Below are 13,932 nucleotides of genomic sequence, written 5' to 3' on the forward strand. Positions count from 1 at the left end.
TACAATGTTTGTCAATCAATGTTCTTATAAGACTTTCTATCAGCATTCAAATCTAGATTTTACAGATCTACACCCCTTTTATACAAACACCACGTTTACATTATAGGGGGGTGGCTACTCTACAACACAACAACATATTAAGAAATATATACAAGTGTAACTCGTCGAATCTATTGATATTATTTCTGTTAGTACATATTATATCCGTTTAAACTAGCTTTCTGATGAGATATTGACAGAATACAGCGATAAAGGTAAAATAGCTATTTATCCACCCCTTGTGCGGACATGCTGTGGTCCAAGGCGCGCTAAGGGATATTTGGCGCTAGAGTGGGCTCTGTGAAGTTGGAGTGTTTCAGACAGCCACAGGCACACATACTTTTAATGTGTTTGTACTTTTGACTGCTCTTTTTGAACATATATCGATTAAAAGTTCATGGACAATCATGTCTGATGAAGAACCGAAGGTTCCCGAGGAGCTCTTCAAAGATGTCAAATTCTACGTAGTCGGGGACATTGACCAAAAGGTGAAGCTATCCACGTTAGCAGCTGGCTAGTTAGTGTTGGCTAGCTAGCATGGTAAACAGTTAGCCAGATGCAATGTAATCTGTGGCTGGAAAGCTAGCTAGCTAACTGTTTAGGAAGCTAAATCAGGTACACTAGCTGGTAAGCTTGCTTACATCACAAGCTAGGTGACCTGCATTCTGACCAAATACTCATTGGAACTCGTCACTAGGATACATGTCGTGCTTGTTATAATCGCATTTGAATTGAGTTGTTTACCATGTGTTGGGTTAACGCCAGCTAGACCATTAATGTTGTAGTGTTTGCAGAAGGCTGGACCAATTTTACCCGGCAAGGGATCGCTAACCTATCAAGCTTCTGCGTTAGCTCTTGCTATATAATGTTAGCCTGCTTTCCGCACTTTCTGACAATACATACTTTGCAGACTTGTGTCACCTTTGTTTGTTTATTCGGCAGTGCTATGTAATGCTTTCGTGCTACACACACAGTCAATTACACCGTTATTATTTCGCATTTTCATTTAGTGTCATTCTGTTATCACTCCTGCTCAATTGGGCTCTTCGTACTGCGCATGCGGCGCGGCGATCTCGACCCTGTGTAGCAGAGACTTGTGGCTCAGAACTGTACTTCCTGCCAAATAGTGACTCCTAGTTACAGCTGTCTTTTGGTTGTGTCTGTGTTCACTGTCCTTACTGTTCAACGGATATCGGAATGTAAACATTGTTGTGAGACGAGCACAATGTAACACTTTTATCAAACACATCGCTCTCTTCAGCTGTCCACCCTTAGTGCATTAGTGCATACGATGAATTGGAAATGGGGGACCCTGGTGTGAACAAGACGAAAGTCTTTCTCTGGTCTGCATCCCCTTAACAATTGTATGTATTGAGCTGTACTGCACTGTACCCATTCTGCAATCTGTTAATAAAGTTTTCATTCATTCATTCATTCAGATGGTGGTGACCAGTGAACTAAAGTAGCCCACCATTTTTCTAATCTGAATTTCTATTCTATTCTATTGAATGAATGAAGGAATGAATGAATGAATGAGATCTTTATTTAACAGATTGCAGAATGGGTACAAAATACAGTACGGCTCAATACACACAATTGTTAAGGTGTTGCAGACCAGAGAAATACGTTTGTCTTGTTTACATCAGGGTCCCCCATTTTCAATTAATAGTCACATTTATGACTGCTGTTGCTCTGCTCTGCTATAAATTAACCAATGAAATAATACAATGATACAGGTGATCCAGCTTCTGAAGGCGGGGAAAGGCAAGGAGGTGTCGTACAATGCCTTGGCCACTCACATCATAGCAGAGGATGGGGACAACCCAGAGGTTGGAGAATCACGAGAGGTCTTTGACCTGCCTGTTGTCAAGGTAACAATTTTATGTTTTATGGGGTCAGATGGAGATGTAGTGCCTGGTATGCATGGGAATCGGATAACGAGCATGACCACAATTAGTGTGGCCATCAGGGCTGTCCTTGACTTCAGAAATCCAACTAATCATGTTACATGTTGACTAATTGATTATCACGTGCAATGCAAAAGCACCTCTTTAAATCTTACCAGAGATGTGCTTATTGCTTTGGGGGGGAAATCGAACTATCGATCGAAACTGGTAAAATGTTAACTGTTTGATAGGGCTGACCTGAATGCTTCGAAGCTTCAATCGCTGCCATTGGTAATCAATGTCAAAATCACTATTAGAGAATCTGTTATTTTCGGACGACGACATCATCCGTACGTGATCTTATTCAAAATTAGTATGAATGAATGAATTTAATATTCAGATGCCTTGCTCCCCAAAGCTGTTGTGTACTCTCGCTGCACGTCTGCTTCTCCTCCTCTCCTCTCTGCCAAGTGGCTAGACTGACTGCTAAACACAGCAGAGGCGGGAATTGTGAAGTGCCTGGCAGTAACTCGCTTGCTCTCTTTATTTATCTTTCTCTCTTTCTCTCTCAATGCACAACTACAAATGAATCAGAGAATTACTTTGAACAAATTCTCTTTTTTACTTTGGATTCATTCACACTTGAAGTGACAGTCCTAAACCCTGCTGGTAATCATTCTGATGGATCTTGATCTGTTTCAGCTTGGGATCTGAAGACACATATTTTGCTTTCCCTGGGACCCAGTATAAAAACACGCTAGTATTTCTTAAATGATCATTTAGCAATTGAAACACCTCTGTTGCATCATCATCATCATCATCATCATCATAATTTATTTATTTATTCGTACATGGCATCTGTTTTAGGTAAAACATTTATAGTTTAAGAAACATTCTTGTGATCAGTGGGCACTGGAGATGTAAAACCAGCCACACTGTGTATACCCTCCTGTCGGTGCCGGGGATCAAACCATCACTGTGGTCGGAATCTTTACCTCTAGGCCACGGGTTCTCACATATTTTTTTTTAATACTACAACCCCATTTTATTTAGGATTATTTTTGGCGACCCCACACTTAATGTATCGTGTAATTTCAATGTGGAATTAAGGAATATCAAAATAAAAGCACACATTGTTGAACTTGATCATGCATATTTATTAGACATTTTCATTACAGCACTATGTTATCAATACACATTTATAAAACGAGGCATATTTAGCCAAAATATGTTGCCAGAACATTAAAATATATATATATATTTTTTTACTTGCCAATGCCCCCCACTCTCACCTACCCACAACCCCACTTTGGGTTGCGAGTCGCGACCCGTAGTTTGAGAACCGCTGCTCTAGGGCATCCTAACATTGTCTCCTCTGTTTATTTTCTTTTTTTCAGCCCTCCTGGGTGGTGCTGTCGGTCAGATGTGGAGACCTGCTACCGTATCTTTTCATCTCATGTCTGCCTGCCTGTTTCTCTGTCTGTCTCTCTGTCTGTATTCCTGTCTCTCTGTCTGTCTGTCTCTCTGTTTGCCTGTTTGTCTGTCTCTCTCTGTCTGTCTTCCTGTCTCTCTCTCTGTATGCCTGTTTGTCTGTCTCTCTCTGTCTGTCTTCCTGTCTGTCTGCCTGTTTCTCTGTCGGTCTCTCTGTCTGTTTCTCTCTCTGTCTGCCTGTTTGTCTGTCTCTCTGTCTGTTTCTCTGTCTGCCTGTTTCTCGGTTTGTCTGTCTGTCGGTCTTCCTGTCTCTCTGTCTTTTTGCCTGTTTCTCTGTTTGTCTGTGTCTCTTTTGTCTCTGTGTGTGTCTCTCTCTCTGTGGTATATGTATCAAACGGGCAGTTTTGATCCAATACCATTCACCTCTTCACTCTGTTTTCAAATAAGTATATCTGCTGTCTTTTTATGAATATACAATATTTTCAGATGATTGCATACCTTTTTATTTAGAATGTTCCTTAACCAATGGCATTGCAGTGTTACTGGCTTCTCTCCAGAGTCGGGACAGATATTCTTTGGGGTCACAGCGTGTCTCCCTAAGGTAAGAGAGACTGTGTGTGTTTGTTTATGTGTAACATATAATATTATTGATGGATAAGCTAATACAAATATACACCAAATGTAGCTACTTAACCCATTCTCTGCCACCACTTTGTTCATCCTAAATCATCCTCTGCCAGCGCTATTTGTCTATGGAGATGTTCACCTTCTTTGCAGGGCTATAACTTTTTAAATTGTATTGCTAAATTGACATTACTATGGCCCATTCAACATCAATTATCTATCGTTCAGGATGTAGGAACGTTTTACTTTTTCATTCACACATTCATACTAAAATACTGTCTAGAGCAGCGGTTCCCAAACTTTTTTGGCCGTGCACCCCCTGTCACCTCCCGACCTAGCTGACGCACCCCCCAATGGGTTTATGTTAGAAAAAATTGTTGCTGGTCTCCGTGCACAGATTAAATTTTTTATTTTATCTCTTCCCACGGCGACTATGGATAGGGAATTTCTTTATTTAATTAAAATGTTCACGACAACATGGATGCATGTACTCTGCCAGCATGTTTAATATCCATAACACTAAAGGTTTGACTAAGATTTGTATGAAATTTTATTGTAATTTTTTTATTTATTTTTTACCACCATTAGCCTTTTCATGTCACGCACCACCTAGAGGGCGCTCGCGCACCACAAGGGGTGCGTGCACCACAGTTTGGGAACCACTGGTCTAGAGTATAAATATGTTTTTATCGTTTTCTGCAGTATTTCATAGAATGTGAGATATAGGCATAAATGCATATATTAGATTATCAAATGCAGTTTGATACGATCAACGTTATATTAAAAATTTCAACTGTACATGGTCCTAAACGTCATGACTGGTCATCTGCGGGTGAACGGAGGGGGGGGGGTCGTTTATAATTCAATGACCGACGTTAAATGATTTATGTAGTATGGGTGATATATTGATCAGAGCAGTTTCTATCGAAAATGATAAGAAAAACGCTGAAACTCACCCCAGTCTCCTCGTAGCGTTGGGCGATGAGAGTGGAGCAAACGGATCTCAATTATGGGATGTTGATTGATGCGATCCATTTCCGGTTTGTATATTACTAATCAGAGGTGTGGACTCGAGTCACATGACTTGGACGAATTTGATGACTTTGGACTTGACTTGACCAAATAAAAAAAGACTCTGACTTCGACTTTGACTTTAACACCAATGACTCGTGACTTCACTTGGACTTGAGCCTTTTGACTTGAGAAGTCTTGATACCTTCCCCCATGCCCAACGATAAAAAATTATGTTATTAAATGTGCTGTGAATTAATAAATTTTCAGCGAATACGCTTCATTCGCGCAGCCGGCTCACATGTATATTTTCCCTAACGGAGTTGCACTTCCGCGTTCGTCCAGTGTAACCTGCGGAGATAGTGGGCGTGTTTTGTTTACACCAGTATCTACTGTCATGGCGGCGCACAGTAATCAAGTTTTTACACATGGATATCAGCACTATTTGTCTTTTGGACCGGTGGTCGTCCGTTTATTAAGATCGAATGGACCATGGATCAACTTCCAGACATCGGATGATTGTGGATTCGGGTATCGAAACGTTTTTCTAAAGTTTTGAGAGTACGGATTTGTGCGTGAACGTAGACCCGGGAACAAGTTGTTTGGGTAAGTCACTTATGTTATGGTTAAGGTTAAGGGTATGGAAGATGAACGTATGAGGGTCCGGATATCTTTTCTTCGAATGCGGGACGTTAATAATAATATAATTGTCCGAGTTATGAATGCCGTGTGACTCGTTTCATCTGTGTATCTCGAATGTGCGCGCTGTGCAGTCTTTACGTTGGCAACACGAATGATGAATGAACACGGGTCGCTAAGGAATTTAACTTGCTTACGTAGAAACAATACAAGATAACGAGACCTTTCATTATAACGTCTTGTTATGACTAAGATATCAAGTATTTACTCCCGGAAAATCTTTATGTATGGTGATAACGAGTATATTGTTAACTTAGCTCCTGTACTCTGTCGTCGTGAATGAATGAATGATGAATGCAAACTTTATTTAACAGATTGCAGAATGGGTACAGTACAGTACAGCTCAATACACACAATTGTTAAGGGGATGCAGACCAGAGAAACACTTTCGTCTTGTTTACATCAGGGTCCCCCATTTTCAATTCATATTGACATTTATGATTGATTGATTGATTGAAAATTGATTGATTGATTGAAAACTTTATTAACAGATTGCAGAATGGGTACAGTACAGCTCAATACATACAATTGTTAAGGGGATGCAGACCAGAGAAAGACTTTCGTCTTGTTTACATCAGGGTCCCCCATTTTCAATTCATATTGACATTTATGATTGATTGATTGATTGATTGAAAATTGATTGATTGATTGAAAACTTTATTAACAGATTGCAGAATGGGTACAGTACAGCTCAATACATACAATTGTTAAGGGGATGCAGACCAGAGAAAGACTTTTGTCTTGTTTACATCAGGGTCCCCCATTTTCAATTCATCGTAACATATATGACATACATGACATACAGATAGACAGTACTGCTACATCTATACATTTATGACATACCAGATTTGCAAATACAGTACTGTTTGTGATACAAAAAGAGTCCAGAAAAAAAAAAGTATATACATTTGACATAGAAACTGTACATTGGATTAGGTAGGTGGGGGGGACTGTACATTAACACTCAACATACATGACATTTATGGCATAGGGACATATAGGTATAGTACTGATACATTTGTGACATACGGTATTAATGGCAGCCTGAAACAAACATGTTTCGGAACAATTATGTTCCTTCCTCAGTGTTGATGGCTAGCAAATGTTCTCACCGACAATATTGTTTATATACCAAGCAAAGCAGGAAGTGACATCATCCACAGGTGTGTTGAGAATTGCTATACGGTCGAATTTGACCCAGGAAGTACTTTGATGCCAAGAGTCCATTCTTAAGTCGAAATTACCTCAATATACAAATAATAAATGTAGATCTAAATGTAGATATATAAACATCAAATTGTTATACTAGAAACAAAAAAATATCTAGTATGTATGGCTAGATAGGTACACTCTAATGCCTTATTCATTTTAAATATAAACAATAAACATTAAACAAGAAACCCTTGGGTAAATAAGTCCGCCCTTTGGCGTAAAGTCAAACTCTTTTTGAGCCTCATAATAAAGAGGAAAAAAGAGGAAAAAACTTAAGTCGAAATTACCACAATATACAAATGATAAATGTAGATATAAAATTAAAATTGTTGTTATACTAGAAACAAAAAACATAAATCTAGTATGTATGGCTAGATAGATGCACTCTAATGCCTTATTCATTTTAAATATAAACAATAAACAATAAAAAGTAAACAAGAAACCCTTGGGTAAATAAGTCCGCCATTAGGCGTAAAGTCAAACTATTTTTTTTGAGCCTCCTAATAAAGAGGAAAAAACTACACCTGTTCGGTGTGTCTGAATGTTATTAGTCTTACAAATGGCTCTTTAAAATAGATCTATAGTCTAATCATTAATACTCCCTTGTATACTTAGATACTTGTTGCTTAAAATAACCAAATGCCCTTATTTGTTGGGCTAAATGGATCTTACTCGTATTTGATGAACCCGGCTTACCCTCCATACATCTTTCTAAGGATACTAAAACTAATAATCGGCCTTAATGGGAAAAGTAATTAAAGGAAGCAGGTCAAAACGTTTTCTTCATTCATCCCTCTTGGTTCTATACTGTTAAAGAGGTGAATAAAATAACACTCCCTTTGCAAAAGTAGCTTATGCCTGTCGCCTCCCCTGGCGGGCCTATGAACTAACTCTAGACCCATATAACGGAGATCTTTGACAGCATGCTTGCAAGTCATGAAGTGTCTAGCTACCGCAGATTTGACATCTGCATTTCTGATTGAACACTTATGTTCACTGATTCTTAATTTGAATGGTCTCGTTGTTTTGCCTACATATGAAAAATCCCAAGGACATTTCAGCAGGTATACTATGTTGGAGGAATTACAGGTAATACATCCTTTCACCGTTATCCGTTTGCCCGTTTTTGGGTGTGCATAACCTTTGTCTTTGATCATCCCTTGGCAATGTACACAAGATTGACAGGGAAAATTCCCATCTGGGATATTAGACATAAAGTGAGTCGGTTTTATTATGGGAAAATCCGTTTTCACAAGCAGATTTGAGAGATTCGCTTGTCTTTTGTAGTAGTAATTGGGCGAATGTTGAAACATAAATTTATTATTTGTATATTGAGGTAATTTCGACTTAAGAATGGACTCTTGGCATCAAAGTACTTCCTGGGTCAAATTCGACCTTATAGCAATTCTCAACACACCTGTGGATGATGTCACTTCCTGCTTTGCTTGGTATATAAACAATATTGTCGGTGAGAACATTTGCTAGCCATCAACACTGAGGAAGGAACATAATTGTTCCGAAACATGTTTGTTTCAGGCTGCCATTAAATAACCAAAATCTGTGAGTGCTGGTCCAAGCGTATTGCTTTCTTTTTCTATTATACTCCACGGGATTTCAGCACCCAGTGTTATAATTTGTGAGCGCAGTCTATCTTGACTTATGGCATACGGTATTCAAATATACAGTACTGTTACCCATAGATCCTGACAGAGTATATACATGTGATGGGGAGGGGACTGTACATTAGGAGGGGGTGGGTGGGTGGGAGAGAAATATACACACGGTGGTGAGGAGACTGTACATTTGGAGGGGGTGGGTGGGTGGGTGGGAGAGGAATATACATACGGCGGGGAGAGAATATATACATGCGGTGGGGAGGAGACTGTCTATTAGGAAGGGGTGGGGGGTTTGGACATTTACGGTGGCCAGTTTCGAATTGCAGCCTCCCGTAGGTGCTCTTTAACACTTTAACTGCCGGAAGACGCTTTTAGGCGTCCTTCCCCGCCATGCTCAAGTTGCCGAAGACGCCGTAACTCGTCTTTGATATCAATATTTCAAAAATCTGTGATCGGAATCATATTTCCTTTCCGGGGCCCTGAGACACAAGTGTGATCTCCTCTCAATCCTCTAGCGGTTCAAGACCGCCATCTGGTGGCCGATCGGCAGATCGAAAAAACGGATGTTACCTTTAACCCGGTAGGACTCACTCCATATGGGGTCCAGGCACTCGCTAGTGTTAGAGAGACTCAGTCTTCACACAGTGAACATCGATCGCTGCAAATAACTCAAAAAAACAACATGATTTGGACGTATATATTATTATACAACCTGGAAATGGACCGGATATTTCTATATCCTATAATAGGAAAATGTCTGTTCCACGCTCATCGCCCAACGGCGCGAGGAAGATACGGTAAGATTCAGCGTTATTTTTCAATGTGTACGATACTAACTGCTATGATGAACATTTGACCCACATTAGATGAATGGTATAACGCTGCCCACGGAATTATAAACGCCCCCTCGGCCATCCGGTCAACATCAGATTACGTGTAGTAACTTCCAGAAGTCCGTCCAGTTGGATTTTTTTATATCGCGCCGATTGCTATCAAACTGTATTTGATCATCAATATAATGCATTTGGGGCTATAAATCACGTTCTGGAGAAAGCTGCAGAAAGAGATGAAAACATACTTATACTTTAGATCATATTTTAGTATGAATATGTGAATGAAAAAGTTTAACGTTCATACACCCTGAACAATACATATAGGACATTGAATGAGCCCTAATAATGGCAATTTAGCAATAGAATTTAAAAAGTTATAGCCCTGCAAAGAAGGGGAACTTCTACATAGACAAATAGAGCTGGCAACCTATGGTATATCATGAATTTAGCCTTAGGCAATCAAAGTGTTAAGAGCGGTTTTGAATGTGGGTAGGGATTCACATTCCTTTACAGCTTTGGGTAGGGCGTTCCACATTGATGTGGCATAATTGCGAAACGTGTTTAGTCCCTTGTTTGAGCCGAATCTGGGTTTAACATGATTTGTTGAGCTTCCTCTGGTGTTGTGGTCATGGTATTCACTGACCTTTTGGAAGTATTTTGACATGTACATGGGTACCTTAGTCGTATAGTGTATCTTGTAGACCAGGCCCATTGCAAGTTGCTGTACTCTCACTCTGTCGTCTACTCTAAGCCATCCTAGGTTGTCAAAGTGGGCAGGGGTGAGGTGGGTTCTAGGGGTAAGGTCAAGTAGGGCTGTCTTAAATACTTCGAAGCTTCGAAGCTTCGTTCGATGGCACAAGCTTCGAACATAAAAAAAAATCATTGGGTGGGGCCGGGGGACAAATACACTGGAGGAAAGTAACCCACATCACCACTGCCCAAATTATATCATCACTATTGCCTGTTTGAAGGATATCATCCTCAAACACATATACACCACCTACACGCCTATTCTCAGTCCTTGCCCCACAATGGTGGAATGAACTACCCACCCCAGTTAGGACAGCCGAATCCCATCCAATCTTTCGCCGTCGACTAAAGACTCACTTCTTCAACCATTATCTGAAATAAAATTTAAAAAATAAAATAAAAAATATCAAGTCAAGTCAAGTCAAGAGTTTTAATTGTCACGGCATACAGGTATACAATGAAATGCGGGTGGTCTTACCCGCAACGATGTGCAATACAGTGGTACAACATATAATAGAATAAAAAAATGAAGAAAAAAAAACATTGTGCAGTAAACAGGTAACAGGTAACATGGAGTGACATCTCGGTATCTGTACATAGTTATTTACAGAGCATATGGGACATGCTAGTTAGCTTTGGTAGTGCAATACACTGTTCCTGTTATTCTAATTTAAAGTGTCCTTTCCTTTGGCCATAAGTGTGCGTGTGTGCGACATGAGTGTGTGCCCGCTCATGTTAAAGTGTTAAGTGGCTGCTCGTGTGTGAGCGTGCACAGCGTGCGTGTCGTGTGTGTGTGTTCATGTGTGCTTGTGTGTGGATAGTTCAATGTTCTGAGCACTCAATGTTCATTGTTCATGGCTCTGATGGCCTGGGGGAAGAAGCTGAGCCTAGGCTGAACAATAGCTGAACCTATGTTGTAAAAAAATTGTAGAATTCCACACATAAGAAAGAAAGATACTGGGATGAATAAACAAAATAGGAAATAAAATGTAGAAATGCATGCAATACATAAATAAATATGAATCTCCATATATGAAATAGAACATTTAGATAAGGTGCTACTGAGATGTTTTGGTGAGTTCTTTGTTTTTTTGTGGAAGTAGCCCTTCTTAAAAATGCATGAACATTCACTGATAATTGGTCTGTAGTGGAGTCTACAAGGTCTACATTGCCGGACCATGTAGAATCCGGACCTTGTAGACTGACATAATTCTGTGCATAGTTTAGTCTACACAGGCCATATTTTAAATAATCAAAATCTTACTTCATTCATCTTAAACATTCTTGATTTGGGGGATTGGTAGTTCCCATGAAATCGGAAGTTGTTCAAACGACAACAAGTCCCACAACATAAGATAAAAAAAAAAAAATTAATTAATTCTTTTTAATTCGAAGCTTCGAATTAAAATCGAAGCTCTGCCCCGAAGCTTCGATTGCCAATTTTTTTTTCGAAGGTCAGCCTAGTAGTCTGACCAGTTTGTTTTGTGATGTTTGTAATCTTGCTTTTAGCGCCTTTGAGGTGCTTTGGTACCATGAGGTGCAAGCATAGTCGTAGTACCCTTGAATGAGTGCTCCTGCCAGAGTCTTCAGGGTATTCTTGTTTACCAGAGAGGAGATCCGGTACAAGAATCTAGTTTGTTGGTTGACTTTTTTTATTACATTGGATGCCATTTTGTCACAGGACAGATTTGCCTCTAGGATGGAACCCAGGTAGGTAATTTCATCTTTCCTTGTGACAATATTGTCACCCACTGTAACTGAGAAGCCGTCGGTCTTGCTGAGTTTGTTATTTGATCCGAGAGAGAGAGAGAGAACTCACACACAAATTAGGCCCTACCTAATTATAATACCTAATAAACGACCTAATATACGAAATGCAGAGATGCCTTGTCATTTCAGTACAGATTTTTTATACCCCAAAATTGATAAAGGGTTATGGTAGACTAGTTAGTTTAACCAAGGTCTGCTATTATGGATCATGTGCCATAGACTCATTAGACTGTATATAGGGCAGGCAGACGTTAAATACATGATTGGTCCAAGTGGGAAGACAATATCTTGGTTATTGTTATCCTACCTTTAAAATGGATATGGTGATCCTTATTCTTTTTTTCTCTCAATATACTCCTGAACTGGTTTTCTCATGCAGCTCTTGCCCAAATGTATCTAGTTGTAAGACTAACCCTAATTCTGAATATTATTACATTTATAGTAATTAGATTATGTTTTGCCAACAAGTTGATAATGAATATTTTTGGTGAATCGCGTATTATGACTTGTTTAGGACTCGAAACTCAAAGGTTAGGACTTGGGACTCGACTTGGGACTTGTCAGTCTTGACTTGGGACTTGACTCGAGACTTGCCTTTCTTGACTTGGGACTTGACTTGGGACTTGAGTACCAAGACAGTTGAGACTGACTTGTGACTTGCAAAACAAATTTGACTTGGTCCCACCTCTGTTACTAATACACGTCCAAATCATGTTGATTATTGAGTTATGGCAAAGATCCATATCGACGGTGTCTGTATTGAGCCCCGGGACGATAAGCGAGTGGCCGGACGAAAATAGGGGACGGACCGAGCTACAATGGGCACTTCCGGTTTGGCAACTCGCCGATCGGCCACCAGGTGGCGGTATTGAAGCGTTGCAGAGTTGTGATGGCTCAGACAGCATCAGCCAAGACTCTGTGGGTGAAATATGAATACCATGACGAAAATATGAAATATTGATCTCAAACACGCCGTATTATTACTATTACTGTAATGTTGACATGACCATTACTGCAATGTTGACATGACTATTACTGTAATGTTGACATGACCAATACTGTAATGTTGACATGACTATTACTGTAATGTTGACATGACCAATACTGTAATGTTGACATGACCAATACTGTAATGTTGACATGACTATTTCTGTGATGTTGAGATGACCATTACTGAGATTACTATTACTGTAATGTTGACATGACTATTTCTGTGATGTTGAGACAACTATTTCTGTAATGTTGAGATGACCATTACTGTAATGTTGACATGACTATTTCTGTGATGTTGAGATGACTATTTCTGTGATGTTGAGATGACCATTACTGTAATGTTGACATGACTATTACTGTAATGTTGACATGACTATTACTGTAATGTTGACATGACTATTGCTATGATGTTGAGATGACCATTACTGAGATTACTATTTACTGTAATGTTGACATGTTGAGATGACTATTTCTATAATGTTGACATGACTATTACTGTAATGTTGACATGACTATTACTATGATGTTGAGATGACCATTACTGTAATGTTGAGATTACTATTACTGTAATCAAGTTCAAGTTCCTTTTATTGCCACACGGCCAGGCCGGTGGAATCCAAGCACGGTGCAGGTGGTAGCTGCGACAATACACCACATCAAACATAAAAAGACACATGGAACAGTACAGTACAGAAAACACCACCTAGAACAAATACATGACGGAAACAGTACAGTACGAAAAACTAAAGATGTCAGTTCAATGTAACATAGACCAGAAGAACATAACAGCAGGGGGTAAATTTAGGAGGAGTTGGAGTTAAGCAGTTGTATGGCCTTGGGGAAGAAACTGTTATTGAACCTTACAGTGCGACTACCTAGTGACCTGAACCTCCTACCAGAGGGGAGGTGTTGGAAGAGGCGATGAGCTGGGTGCAGGGGGTCACTAATGATTTTATTTGCGTGTGTGATGGTGTGATGTTTGTGTATGGAGTCCAGGGTAATGTTGACATGACTATTACTGTAATGTTGACATGACTATTTCTGTGATGTTGAGATTACTATGATGTT

General features: G+C 39.7%; 1 protein-coding gene across 2 annotated transcripts in view; it reads left to right on the forward strand.

Moving 5' to 3' along the window:
- Positions 1–358: 358 nt before the first annotated feature.
- Positions 359–13,932, forward strand: part of paxip1 (PAX interacting (with transcription-activation domain) protein 1) — a 52,676-nt gene continuing 39,102 nt past the window's right edge. Inside the window, exons 1-4 of one of the 2 annotated variants that reach the window (XM_084328069.1) lie at positions 359–527; positions 1,776–1,910; positions 3,323–3,366; positions 3,894–3,957. In XM_084328069.1, coding sequence (XP_084184195.1) covers positions 447–527; positions 1,776–1,910; positions 3,323–3,366; positions 3,894–3,957 — 324 coding nt within the window. In that variant the 5' untranslated portion in view covers positions 359–446. Of the gene's footprint in view, positions 528–1,775; positions 1,911–3,322; positions 3,367–3,893; positions 3,958–13,932 lie in introns of those variants that run through there. The other variant, XM_084328070.1, reaches the window with a different exon arrangement.

Source organism: Notolepis coatsorum (assembly GCF_963971535.1).
Source record: "Notolepis coatsorum genome assembly, chromosome: 13".
NCBI classification, from domain to species: Eukaryota; Metazoa; Chordata; class Actinopteri; order Aulopiformes; family Paralepididae; genus Notolepis; species Notolepis coatsorum.